This window comes from Mus caroli, unplaced genomic scaffold, assembly GCF_978045245.1.
Source record: "Mus caroli unplaced genomic scaffold, Mus_caroli_1 scaffold_6, whole genome shotgun sequence".
NCBI classification, from domain to species: Eukaryota; Metazoa; Chordata; class Mammalia; order Rodentia; family Muridae; genus Mus; species Mus caroli.
The window spans coordinates 59,565,087-59,579,391 of record NW_028227261.1 but is presented as its reverse complement, the minus strand read 5'-3'; the positions used below and the strand labels follow the sequence as shown (position 1 = coordinate 59,579,391).

The following is a 14,305-nucleotide window of genomic DNA, read 5'->3' as shown; positions in this document are numbered from 1 at the left end:
TATGCACATGAATTCAGTTCAAGACTGTCCTATTGTTTGCAGGTAAATCTCAAGGATGGACTGGACGAATGGATAACTGGGATTGTTATCAAATACTGAACATGTATTTGAGCCTTATCACAACTATGCCTGCTTATGAGAGCTGTTTTGTCTTGTGCACACCCATCTTCTACTGTCCCCTGTCTCTGATTTACCTTGATACGGTAGTCTCAATAGATTAGCTCCTCTAGGCATACTATCCTTTTCTGGCAAAGGCTTGAGCACATATTCCAATTTAAGCAATCAGACAGATGACTTCTCTAAAATCTGAATCTTGAACATAATGACTCCCTGAAAGAGTGAGCAACCATTTTACTAATCTCATTACACCTGGAGTGTTCTAAAACAATTCCCTCATTCTTTTTGCTACTAAGATTTAATGAGCCACTCTCCCCTCTTTTGGATTTTTCAGCTTTTCCTCTGAATTGATGAATGTTCCATTTTATTCCAACAGCATTAAAAATATGCCCCCCCAACTCACCATCAGAAATTCCAGAATAATGTAGAAACATAGTGGCATTGTCCTAGTTCACCGCCACTAAAATTGGGATAATGAAATTAACTAACTTGCTGAAAAGCACACAGGCAATAAGAAAATGAGTCAAGTCTCCATCACACAGAAGTTTAGGTGGAGTTTCAAATAGTTCTCTCTCTGGATAGATATGTAACTGAATGTGTATGTTCTTCACAATTGAATGCCTACCATAGAAAGTTTCTAATAATTTTGAACTTTACATATTTTCTCTGAGAATAAGTTTACATCAAGTAAAAGGATGTTAAAACTCACCCACTATTCTAGCACTTGGACATGCCAAAGCATCACTCTTAACATTTTGATCTCGTTTTTTTAGACTTTCTCTTCCCACTCCTCTTTCTCTGTCTGTCTCTCCCTGTCTGTCTCTCTTTTCCCCCGTCTGTCTCTCTCTTCCTTTCTCTCTCTCTCATTCTCTCTCTCTCTCTCTCTCTCTCTCTCTCTCTCTCTCTCTCACACACACACACACACACACACACACACATCTGGATATATGCATAAGAAATACAGGAACAAATAGGGATTTTTGTATGTAATAAGGCCCTTGTTTTATGTTCAGATTCAATTATCATATTTTCTTTGAATAATGATAATTCAAAATATATTAATAGAAAGATATACAATGTTAATCATTCCTCTTATAAATATTTTATCAATGCCTACTTAGAATGTTGATAAGCACCACTGTAATCTCATTATTTTCTTAGAATCCATTCTGAAATGGAAACTATAGCTTTGAAAATTTCATCTTTTGAAATGTTACATTGTTTTCAGCAAGATTATGTCCATCTATACTTCTGTAATCATTGTTTTAAAATTAGATTTATTTAACTGTACAAACTTAGATATTAACTTAAAAAATTAATGCCAAATTGATAGCTCGAAATAAATAGCTCATGGTGTATTAGCTGTATCTTCTGTTGTTGTATCATCATAAATTACTATATGCTAACTACAAAAAGATAAAAACACATAGAACATAATAATTTCACATGTAAACATAATAGCTTAATATGTATATATTAAATATATACATAATTATAAGGTTGAGGTCTTATGGTTGATTTTTTTATATCTAAAATTATATTTAATATAAATTAGTTATAATAAATTATTCATGAGAACTTTTCTCTATTACTAAATATTCTCCATTGTTATTTTAATTAGATATGGTTCTTTAATAATAAATAGTCTTGCTTATTAGACTAGTAATTAGCTATTACTTGTCATTGATTAATGTTGAACATATAATTGATCAATCAATACTTATAATTGATTTGCAATATGTTACTTCAGTAATTTCTGTGACTGAATTTGTGATGATTTTACAAATTGAAGTATGGAATTATTCCAAAAATGGAATTATGGGTTTAGATAATATGGCTAATGTAAAGTTCCTTGGAGTTGGAGAGATGGCTCAAAGTTAAGGGGACTTGCTATTCTTGCAAAGGACCAGAGTTCTGTTCCTACTCCCTACGGTAAGCTACACAAAGCTGCCTGTAAGTCCAGCTCCAAGGGATATGATGTCCTCTTCTGGCCTTCAAGGGAACCTGCACACATGTTGCAGATACACAGGAATAAAAATAAAAATGTATCTTTAAACTTTCCCAATAAATATGTCAAACGTCCCTTGAATTTTTGCTTTAGATTTATATTCATTTCACACTTGTCAGAATTAGTCTTTTTCTTTTTTCTGTTTTTCAGTAATGTGATTTTCTAACTTTTCAAATTGGAAATAATTGAAATTTTAGTAGGTCACTTATCTGTGGGTCTCGGTGATAAACGTGCTTTAAAGTGTGTATGGTTATAGTAATTCACATTGCAAAGTTTACAATTCTCAACTTACATTATTTTCACAATATGTGCTTATATTTTAGCCAGAGAGATTTTTAGAAATGTAGAGGCTGTGGTCTCTACCCATAACATTGAGAGCAACGCTGGGGGGTGGGGGGGGTGGGTGGTTGGGAGAGACAATACCTACTCTTCAATTCTTTAAGCCTATAGTTTTCATGAAGTTTCATTACTATTTATAGTGTCTAGAATACACTTTACCAAAATTCTGAGGTAGCATCAAAAGTGCCCTCACTGTATTTTTAAAATGAAACTGATTTATAACAGGGGGTTTATAATTTATTGTCCAACAGTTTTGCTCAACGTCTAAATATAAAAGTCACAGAGATTTAAGTGAACCAGCTGCTTCTTAATACAGAGTATGAACTGATGGATTAACGAATGAGTGAAGCGGTGAGAACCAAGAGTTAGAATAATATTGTAGCCCCTTCCAATAATAACACAATTCATCATGTTAGATTGCCACTTTCCAGATTTTATGGACCATGCCACCAACATCCTCAGTGGACACATCATCATCATATCATTTTTTAACATAGAAAGGAGGAGGTAGGGTACACAGACATAGCCTGTGCTTTTTGAACACTATTTAATTTTGCTATCTAAAAACGGCCTTCCCTTTTGCCCCATTTAAAATGAAATTAGCCACAACCTGTGATTCTGTGAGGGCTTCTCAGCATGGAGGTCTGTTTTTTCCTTAGGAAACACGTTTCTTGGTCACGTGGTTCCTCTTGCTTTGGGGGTTTCAATTCCTGAGCACTGTGGTGAGGAATGAGAAGAGGCTGGAGGCTGAGAGTAGTGCTAACCAGGAGAAATGGAGGGCTGGCCTCTGAGCCCTCCACTACCTTTGGCCACTCTAGCTCGCGCAGGCGCGCTCTCCTTCCTACCCCCAGCCCCGCCCTCATTGCACCTGCCAGGTCATAAACCTCCGCCCACCCACACCCCCTTCGCCTGGCGGTCCGGGCTTACCCCTCCTTGATTGGCCAAGAGTCTCTGGAGCGCGTCCAATCAGCAGCCCTCCTGTGCGACCTATTCCCGCTCCTCCCGCCCTGCCGGCCTCGCTGGTGCCCAGCTTCTTTGTGACTGGTGCTCGCAGAGGTCACTCAGCGTGCGGTGAGCGATCGGCGGGCGGGGCCGGCTCAGGTGCCGCGGCGCGGGACAGACGCGGTGGGCGAGGGGGCGGTCGCGCCGCGACGTCTGCGCCGTGAGGCTTCGCGCGTGAGCGGCGCGGGCGCCAGGCCTGGCCGCCGAGCTCCAGTGGCGGGCGCGGAGGTCGTTGACGCGGGCCCGGTCGGAGGCGCGTCCGTCGCTGTGAGCGCGGCGTCGAGGTTCTCGGACCATGGAGGACCCGCAGCCGCTGCCACAGTCCGAGCTGCCGCTGTGTGACAGCCTTATCATCTGGGTGAGTGTAGTTCCATGCTTGCCAGCGAGGCCACCTGCGGGGCGAGCAGAGCACGGAGCCTCCGGCTGCCACGTACACCTCCTCCGCAGCCTTTCCGTCCGAGCCTCTGAGAGCTCCGCCTCGCATAGGTGACCAGGAGGCGCTGGCAGCCTCGGTTCCCAGATTGCTGTCCTTTTGGGCCCACACAGCACCCCTGCTGGTATAGACACAGCTGAGAGAGATGGCCAAGTTACCTTTGACGTGGGAGCTCTTTTTCAAGAGGGGGAAAAACCCTCTTCCTCCCTTCCCATCTTAATACCTTTCCTTTTTTAAAGTAAAAAAGAATTGACTTTTTTTGTTTTGTTTTGTTTTGTTTACGCTTGATCCATGTGCAGGATTTTTTTTTTTTTTAAGCGCAGATTGCCTCAGTCCTCAGTTTTTTCCAGTATTCCGGTGAGCCAAATGGTTTCTAACCTGTTGGAATTTCCTAGATATGACAGAACTGCCATCCAGATGTGATTTCTAAGCCTTTATCGTGCTAGGATAGTGTTTGGTGCCCTACAAATGGGTGTTGATAGCGCTGATGGCTCAACTCAGTTGTATAATTGTGAAGAGAGTCTGATTGGAATGTAAGTAGACTGGATCAGGAGGATTACATCCTCCAAAAGATTGACTAGCCATCTACTAATACTAGCAAATCCAAAAGGACAAATAGGGAAGATCTCTATGAGTGTTTGAAATTTGTAGTAACTTTTGCACTTTAGACTTTAATAACATGTTTTAAGTAGAATGCCAGTAGTTAGGATCTCTGGTTAAAGCATTTAGCTCACTGTAGACCTGCATGTTTATTTAAATTACTATTTAGGTTTAGATATTGTATTTAAGATTGTTAGGAAAGAAGGCAGTATTACTTTAATGATCCCATTTGTTTAAAAACAATTGTTTAATCATAGGGTGTGTTCAGGTCTGCAATTTTGTGCTCTGATCATCTGACTGAGATGGTAAACTGGGTTCTTTATGATGTCACTGACTTCCCTATGAGGTCAGGTGGAGTTCAAGAGTTTCTTAAACTATGCTGCAATATTTCCAAGTGCTATGACCATATCCTTTCTTAAAGCAGTATTTTGACTTCCTACTTTGTGCTAGCCTCACAGGAATTAGTTTAACTAGCAGAGTTGTGTATCATTACAATGAAAGGCAAAGTTCCCCAAGATCTGGGGAGAGAGAGAGAGAGAGAGAGAGAGAGAGAGAGAGAGAGAGAGAGAGAGAGAACAAACCAGATAAGGATTCATAGACAAGAGAGGGTGAGAGGATGGTTGGTTAGCTCTTGCTAATTGGCTCCTGCAGTGCTCTCCCAGGCTGTTGTACACTGGAGAAAATTAAATGGCTGAAAATCAGTTATTGCTTCTAATCATGCTGTATATGCACTGTTCTCCCTGACACTGTCCAGCTTGGTTATGGGGAAGGACCTGGTGGTTCTGACTCTTTTTAGGACGCTTCATTGACGTTCTGCTTGGCTCTTCTTGGAACTGAATCTTGACTTTCAGGCACAATACCACCTCCTCAGCTTTGGGTCTTCCTTTAAACTCTGTTCCTTCTAACTCTTCTAGAGCATTGTTCTGCCATTTATTTTCGTTTTGCTGTTGAATCTGTCTAACCCTGACCCCCAACTAAACAAGGGATCTCTGCATGTGCTCTTCTGATGGAGCTGTATCCTCAACCTCCTTTTTACTTAAGTCAAGACACAGTATAAGATTTCCAGGAATCTTAGCCTGAATTCAATATGGCTGGTAGGCCTTGAACGTGTAAGACTTCTTACACCTCCCAAGCAGCTGGGAGTACATTCTTGTGACAGCAGGCACTGCTGTTTACAGCATGATTCAATTAGCCATTTCCTTCATATGCTTACATTAAACCTTTACTATTTTAAAAATAACTAAGGCACCACTCTAGCTACTCCATGCTCTAGTGCTTCCTCTTTCCCAGTAAAGCTGCAACCCCCACACCTTTATACTCTTTCCTTTCACTGCTCAGCCCATTACATTTGAATTCCTTTACTTTTTTTTAAAAATTAAATTATTTTATCTATTTACATTCCAAATGTTGCCCCTCTTCTTGGTTCCTCCTCCCAGAGTTCTTCACCTCATAGTCCTCCCTTTTGGTGCTCATCCCCATCCCTTCACCTTTCCATCCCCCCAACCTTTCCACCCCCCCCCAATCCCCAGCAACTCTCACCTCACCCACTCTCAAGAATCCCTCTTCCCTGGGGTATCAACTCTTTACAGTAAGTTTAGCACAGCCTCTCCCACTGAGGCCGTATAAGGCAGTCCTCTGTTACATATGTGCTGAGGGCCATAGACCAACCCTTGTATGTTCTTTGCTTGGTGGCTTGGTCTCTGGGAGCTCCAGGGGACCAGGGTAGTTGATCCTGCTGGTCTTCCTGTGGGGTTGCCATCCCCTTCAGCTCCTTCAATTCTTCCCCTAACTCTTCCATAGGAATTCCCAACTTTAGTCCAATGGTTGGCTGTAACTATCTGCATCTGTCTCAGTCAGCTGCTGGTAGAGCCTCTCAGATGACAGCCATGCTAGACTCCTGTCTGCAAGGACAACTAATAGTGTCAGGGTTTGGTGCCTGCTCCTGGGATGAATCTCAAGTTGCTCCAGTCACTGAGTAGCCTTTCCTTGAAACTTTGTTTCACTTTTGTCCCTGTATTTCCTTTAGACAGGATCAAAAGTTTTAAAGATGGGTACATTGCCCCATCCAGCCTCTGGGGTCCCTGTCTATGTACTGGAGGTGGTCTCTTCCAGTTCCATTTCCCCACTGTTGGGTATTTCGGCTGAGGTTATCCCCATTAAGTCTCACATCCCAGGGCTCTGGAACTTTCTAGATGTTCTCCCCCCCTCCATCGCTTGCATATTTCCATTCATTCTCCTGGCCCTCTGGGCTTCTTTCCAGTCTCCCCCAATACCTGATCCTGCCCCCTTTTCCCCTCCCCTTCTTCCTCCCACTCAGGTCCCTTCTTCCCTCTGCCTCCTGTGATTATTTTGTTCCTCCTTCTAAGTGGGATTGAAGCATCCTCATTTGGGCCTTCCTTTTTCTTAAACTTCCTATGGTTTTGAGTTGTATTATGGGTATTCTGTACTTTTGGGCTAATAATCCACTTATTACTGAGTACATACCATGCATATCATTTTTGTTCTGAGTCATCTAGCTCAGGATATTTTCTAGTTTCATCCATTTGCCTGTAAAATTCATAACATCCTTGTTTTTAATAGCTGAATAGTATTCCATTGTGTAAATGAACAACATTTTCTGTATCCATTCAGTTGAGGGACATCTGCATTGTTTCCAGCTTCTGGCTGTTACAAATAAGGCTGCTTTGAGCATAGTGGAACTTGTGTACTTGTGGCATGGTGGGGCATCTTTTGGGTATATGCCCAGGAGTGGTATAGCTGGGTCTTCAGATAGAACTATTTCCAATTTTCTGAGGAACCACCAAATTGATTTCAAGAGTGATTGTATCAGTTTGCAGTCCCACCAGCAGTGGAGGAGTGTCCCTCTTTTCCACATTCTTGCCAGCACATGCTGTTATTTGAGTTTTTGATCTTAGTTAGCCATTTGGATTGGTGTAAGGTGGAATCTCAGGGTCCTTTTGATTTGTATTTCCTGATGACTTAAGGATGTTGAACATTTCTTTAAGTGCTTCTCAGCCATTCAAAATTCCTCTGTTGAAAATGCTTTATTTAGTTCTGTACCCCAACTTTTAATTGGATTATTTGGTGTCTTAGAGTCTAACTTCTTGAGTTCTTCATATATTTTAGACATTTGTCCTCTATCAGATGTAGGGTTAGTGAAGATCTTTTCTCAATATGTACGTTGGAGTTTTGTCCTGTTGAGTGTCCTTTGCCTTACAGAAGCTTTTCGGTTTCATGAGGTCCCATTTGTCAATTGTTGATCTTAGGCCTGAGACATTGGTTTGCTGTTCAGGAAAATTTCCCCTGTGCCAATGCATTTGAGGCTACTTCCCACTTTCTCTTGTATTAGATTCAGAGTATCTGGTTTTATTTTGAGGTCCTTGATTCACTTGAACTTGAGCTTTGTACAAGGTGATAAATAATGAATCAATTTGCATTTTTTCTAAATGCAGACTGCCAGTTTGACCAATACCATTTATTGAAGATGCTTTCTTTTTCCACTTTATGGTTTTGGCTTCTTCGTCAAAGATCAAGAGTCCATAGGTGTGGTTTATTTCCGGGTCTTCAGTTCTATTGCATTATCTGTCTCTGTGACAATACTACTTGGTTTTTGTCACTATGACTAGTACAGCTTGACGTCAGGAATTGGTGACTCCTCCGGAAGTTCTTTTACTGTTGAGAATTTTTTTGTTTTATCCTGGGTTTTTTGTTTTTCCATATGAAGTTGAGAATTACTCTTTCCATGTCTTTGAAGAATTGGGTTGGAATTTTGATGGGGATTGCATTGAATCTCTAGTTTGCCTTTGGTAGGATGGCAATTTTTACTATGTTAATTCTGCCAATTCATGAGCAGGAGTTCTCTGGTGGAATTTTTAGGTTCACTTATATATACTATCATGTCATCAGCAAATAGTGATATTTTAACTTCTTCCTTTCCAATTTGTATCCCCTTGATCTCCTTTTGTTGTCTAATTGCTCTGGCTAGGACTTCAAGTACTATATTGAATAGGTAGGGAGAAAGTGGGCAGCTTTGTCTAGTCCCTGATTTTAGTGGGATTGCTTCGAGTTTTTCTCATTTTAATTTGATATTGGCTGTTGGTTTGCTGTATATTGCTTTTATTATATTTAGGTATTTGCCATGAATTCCTGATCTCCAATACTTTTAAAATGAAGGGGTGTCATATTTTGTCAAAGGGTTTTTCAACATCTAATGAGATAATGCTGTCTTTTTCTTTGAGTTTGTTTATTTAGTGGAGTACATTGATAGATTTTCGTACATTGAACCATCTCTGCATCTCTGGGATGAAGCCTACTTGATTGTAGTGAATGATGGTTTTGATGTTTTCTTGGATTTGGTTTTTGAGAATTTTATTGAGTATTTTTGCATCTATATTCAGGAGGGAAATTGGCCTGAAGTTCTCTTACTTTGTTGGCTCTTTGTGTGGTTTAGGTATCAGAATAACAGTGGCTTCATGGAATAAATCAGGTACTGTTCCTTCTGTTTCTATGTTGTGGAATTGTTTGAGAATTAGTGTATTATCTCTTCTTTGAAGGTCTGGTAGAATTCTGCACTAAAACAACCTGGCCCTGGGCTAATTTGGATACTATCTTTGTGCCCTTTAGTTTAAGTAAGGGTTTATCTATACAGCTCTTGATTTTGCTGATTCTGTGTATCATTTTTTTTTTTCCCTAACTGGTTGATTCAAGCCTGGAGTTTGACTATTTCCTGTCAACTACTCCTCTTAGGTGTATTCTTCTTCTTCTTCCTCCTCTTCCTTCTCCTCCTCCCCCTCCCCTCTTTTCCCCCTCCCCGTCCTCCCCCTCCTCCTCCTTCTTCTTCCTCTTCGCTCTTCTTCCCACTTTTCTTCCTCTTCCTTCTCTCCTTCCCCTCCTCCTCCTCCTCCTTGTCATTGTCCTCCTCCTTGTCTTGTCATCTTCATCATTGTTATCTTCTTCTTCTTCATCTTCGTCTTACTTTTTGCTAGAGCTTTCAGCAGTAGTGTCTGGGTTTGGTGGCTGTAGATGGGATGGATCCCCAGGTAGGACAGTCTCTGGATAGCCTTTCTTCCAGTCCCTGTTCCACTCTTTGTCCCTGTATTCCCTTTAAACAGGAGCAATTCTGGGTTAAATTTTTTGATAAGGGTGGCCCCATCCCTCAACTGGGGTATGCCAGGAAAGCAAGAGACTCTTAGGACCCAACGGGGATGACGTTAGCTGAAATATCCAACAAAGGGGAGAGAGAACCTGTAGAGACCATATCCAGAGGTTAGGCATGGCCCCCCTTTTCTTAATTTTTAATGATAACTACTTTGAGGGAGAATCTTGTAATTATATCAAGTCTCAAAATATACAGAATCATAGTAAGTTATGCTGGAAGAAAATTCTATGGTTTTTAATAGTTAAATGGCAAACTTGAGGAAAGTCAATGAATAGTGAAGGGGATGAATGTTTAGGAAAAGGAATTCATAATATATTTAAGTATGGGTAGAGATTAGAGTTCTATTAATTTATATGACCCATTTTAGGTTTTGCTTTGCTTTATAAATGTTTTGCTGTTTCGAAAAGATGTCACTATTCTACATCTTTCTTAAAGTACCATATGAACATTTAGAATGTTACATTAAAAGTATTTGTTAATTACATTTACACAATTATTTGCACATGTAATATGGCTAGAGCATGGATGTTGCAGGAGTTAGTTCTCTCCTTCTACCATGTGGGTTCTAGAGATTGAACACAGGCCACCACATTAAGCAGCAAGAACCTGTACCCACTGAGCCATCTTGCCAGCCTCATGAACACCTTTATACTCAAGATTTGAAATGTTAGCAATAGCTGAAGCCATCCTAGATTGAAGTAGCTAAACTCTCTGTGCTCTGTGAATAATTGTTGGCTAGTTCCTGTTTCCTTTGGAGCTCATTCATAAGGTATACGTAGTTTTAGACCTAGTACTTCTAGCTTTTATTTTCTGATCAAGTAACTTCACTGAAATTTTAAGTTTTCTATGTTCAGTTATCTCAAAATTCTTTCTCTGATGTTTTCCTTACAGTAGATATGTCTGAGTTGTATTATTTAGAAATGCTGAATAATCTCATACATTAGCATACTGTGTTTTACTATATTAGGCTTGATTTTACATAATAATGTGTTTATTTTTATACAAAATTTACAGTCTTAGAAAGATAGTTTTGCATCTGTATTTAAACAAAATAAAATCAATTTGAGTTGCTTTCTGGTTATTCTGTTTTGTAAGAATAGCACAACAGTAAGGTAATTTGTTTTGTGTCATTTTAGCTGCAGACATTCAAGACTGCCTCACCCTGTCAAGATGTCAAACAGCTGACTAATGGAGTGACTATGGCACAAGTTCTTCATCAAATGTGAGTAGTGACCAAAGTACTCCTCATTACAATGTAAATCTAGTAACAGCTAGAACACGTATAAAAAGGTGATTGAAATTTCATTTTATCCAGTAGATATAATCAGACGTATGGCATCAAGACGCACTTTCACCCAGGGAACAGGAACAGCTTACTACCTCATGATCCCTTGCTTGTTTATAAAGATGCATTTAAACCAAACAATTGATAAAGATTAATATGTCAATTTAGAGGAAAAGGCTAAATACTAAAGTCTATATACTTGTCTGCATTTCTTACTGATGTGGGCTGTCCTTTTGAGGACTCTATATGGAGATTCTTAGAGACTTTACTAGTTAAGTTTCTGATCTTGGGTAAGTTAGTGTATACTAAACATTATTTAAAAATTATAAGTTCAGAACTGGCTATTTGTTCTATTGAGGGTACAGTTTATATTGTAGAATACAATCTGAATCTCTGGACTGTGGTTGACAAATATTAAGAAATAATAGGTTTAAGGATTTTCAATATAATTATTTAAAAAGAGATCAGAATTCTATTTTGACTTCATTGTTCTCCAGTCAGAGATTATTGTATTGGCTTCTTCCCATCCTCTAGAGGATGGAACTGACTTCAAACACTGTAGATGGAGTTCCAAAAACGTCTATGCTGTTCCTAGAAAAACAGCTGAAAATTATTTCAACATCTTAATGATTTGGCATTTTCAAAATTATTTAATTTGATTATGCAGATTTTCTAGTTAACTCAAACTATGTTAACATTTTTTCAGCCATTGAAAAAAACTCTTTACTTCCCAACTTTCTTAAAATATTTTTTAATGTTTTATTTATTTATACCTTGTTTTAAAACAATCTACATGACCAAAGCCATGCAATCTCAACATGGTACTTTTTGTTTGAGGACACTGTCATTGCTTGATGATTGAATGCGTATATTCCATTGTGATAGTCTTTGGTTGGTATGAATATAAGGCATCCATCTATCTGTTCACTTATCAGTGCTATCTTCATACCCACCCCCAAAACCTGGCCTGCTGCCTTTTTTTTTTTCTTAACAGTTTTTAAAAATTTTTTTAATTAGATATTTTCTTCATTTACAGTTCAAATGCTACCCCTAAAGTCCCCTATACCCTTCCCCTCCCCTGCTCCCCCATCCACTCACTCCCACTTCTTGGCCTGGTGTTCCCCTGTACTGGGGCATATAAAGTTTGCAAGACCAAGGGGCCTCTCTTCCCAATGATGGCCGACTAGGCCATCTTTTGATACATATGCAGCTAGAGACACAAGCTCTGGGGGTACTGATTAGTTCATATTGTTGTTCCACCTATAGGGTTGCAGACCCCTTCAGCTCCTTGGGTACTTTCTCTAGCTTCTCCATTGGGGGCCCTGTGTTCCATCCAATAGATGACTGTGAGCATCCACTTCTGTGTTTGCCAGGCACTGGCATACCCTCACAGGAGACAGCTATATCAGGGTCCTTTCAGCAAAAGCTTGCTGGCATATGCAATAGTGTCTGTGTTTCGTGGCTGATTTTGGGATGGACCCCCGGGTGGGGCAGTCTCTGGATGGTCCATCCTTTCGCTTAGCTCCAAACTTGTCTCTGCATTTCCTTCCATGGATATTTTATTCCCTATTCTAGGGAGGAATGAAGCATCCACGCGTTGGTCTTCCTTCTTCTTGATTTTCTTGTGTTTTGGAAATTGTATCTTGTGTATTCTAGGTTTCTGGGCTAATATCCACTTATCGGTGAGTGCATATCAAGTGACTTCTTTTGTGATTGGGTTCCCTCACTCAGGATGATATCCTCCAGATACATCCATTTGCCTGAGAATTTCATAAATTCATTGTTTTTAATAGCTGAGTAGTACTCCATTGTGTAAATTTACCACATTTTCTGTATCCATTCCTCTGTTGAGGGACATCTGGGTTCTTTCCAGCTTCTGGCTATTATATATAGGGCTGCTATAAATATAGTGGAGCATGTGTCCTTATTACCAGTTGGAACATCTTCTGGGTATATGCCCAGGAGAGGTATTGCGGGATATTCTGGTATTACTTTGTCCAATTTTCTGAGGAACCACCAGACTGATTTCCAGAGTGGTTGTACAAGCTTGCAATCCCACCAACAATGGAGGAGTGTTCCTCTTTCTCCACATCCTCACCAGCATCTGCTGTCACCTGAATTTTTGATCCTAGCCATTCTGACTGGTGTGAGGTGGAATCTCTGGGTTGTTTTGATTTGCATTTCCCTGATGATTAAGGATGTTGAACATTTTTTCAAGTGCTTCTCAGCCCTTCAGTATTCCTCAGTTGAGAATTCTTTGTTTAGCTCTGTACCCCATTTTTAATGGAGTTATTTGAATTTCTGGAGTTCAGCTTCTTGATCTCTTTGTATATATTGGATATTAGTCCCCTATCAGATTTAGGATTGGTAAAAATTCTTTCCCAATTTGTTGGTGGCCTTTTTGTCTTATTGACAGTATCTTTTGCCCTACAGAAACTTTGAAATTTTATGAGGTCCCATTTGTCGATTCTTGATCTTACAACATAGGCCATTGCTGTTCTGTTTAGGAATTTTTCCCGTGCCCATATCTTGGAGGCTTTTCCCCACTTTCTCCTCTATAAATTTCAATGTCTCTGGTTATATGTGGAGTTCTTTGATCCACTTAGACTTGAGCTTTGTACAAGGAGATAAGAATGTAAAACACAGTTTTACAATTTTTTTTATTCTAAATTTTTCTTTATTTGGGTCAAGGTATTATAATCCTAAAAAAAAAGATTATTTCATTATATTTTTTTGTTTCATAGCAATGTATTTGATAACATTTATAATAAATTTTACCAGTGATTCATATCAAATCACATAAAAGTTGTTAGTGTGTGTGTGTTTGTGTGTGTAAATGTCTTCCAATAGCTTTTATTTTGCAGTGAAAATAAAATAGGTTAGCTATAATAAGAAAGGTTTCTTCATTAAACAAATGACCAGTGATCCAACATATGTCTAAGCCTGTTTGCCTGTCTTCATCAACACTCACCGACTTATTCCATTTGCCTGCTGTAATGTACTATTTGGTGTTTTAGCCTCCTTGTCATCTAAGGAACCTTTATTTTGTTATTTTGGTTTTTTAACCCTTTCCAGAAGTCTATATTTGGGGCAGTAAGACTTCCAAGAATACATTTTTCTTTATTTGGGTCAAGGCATTATAATCCTAAAAAAAAATTATTTCATTATATTTCTTTGTTTCAAAACACTGTATTTGGTAACATTTATAGTAAATTTTACCAGTGATTCATAGAAAATCATATAAAAGTTGTTAATAAATGTGAGAAGATAAATTCTTTTTAAAGAAAAGGTAGCATTTAGGCAATCATTTCTCCTTACCTGAAGCAGGTGCACATGTACATAATAAGAACTTAAACGTTGTCT

At 39.3% G+C, this 14,305-nt stretch overlaps 1 protein-coding gene across 1 annotated transcript in view; it reads left to right on the top strand.

Annotated features, from left to right (window-relative positions):
• The first annotated feature begins 3,528 nt into the window (after positions 1–3,528).
• Positions 3,529–14,305, top strand: part of Hook1 (hook microtubule tethering protein 1) — a 60,023-nt gene continuing 49,246 nt past the window's right edge. Inside the window, exons 1-2 of the mRNA XM_021160006.3 lie at positions 3,529–3,824; positions 10,794–10,879. Of these exons, the coding sequence (XP_021015665.1) occupies positions 3,762–3,824; positions 10,794–10,879 (149 nt within the window). The 5' untranslated portion in view covers positions 3,529–3,761. The remainder of the gene's footprint in view (positions 3,825–10,793; positions 10,880–14,305) is intronic.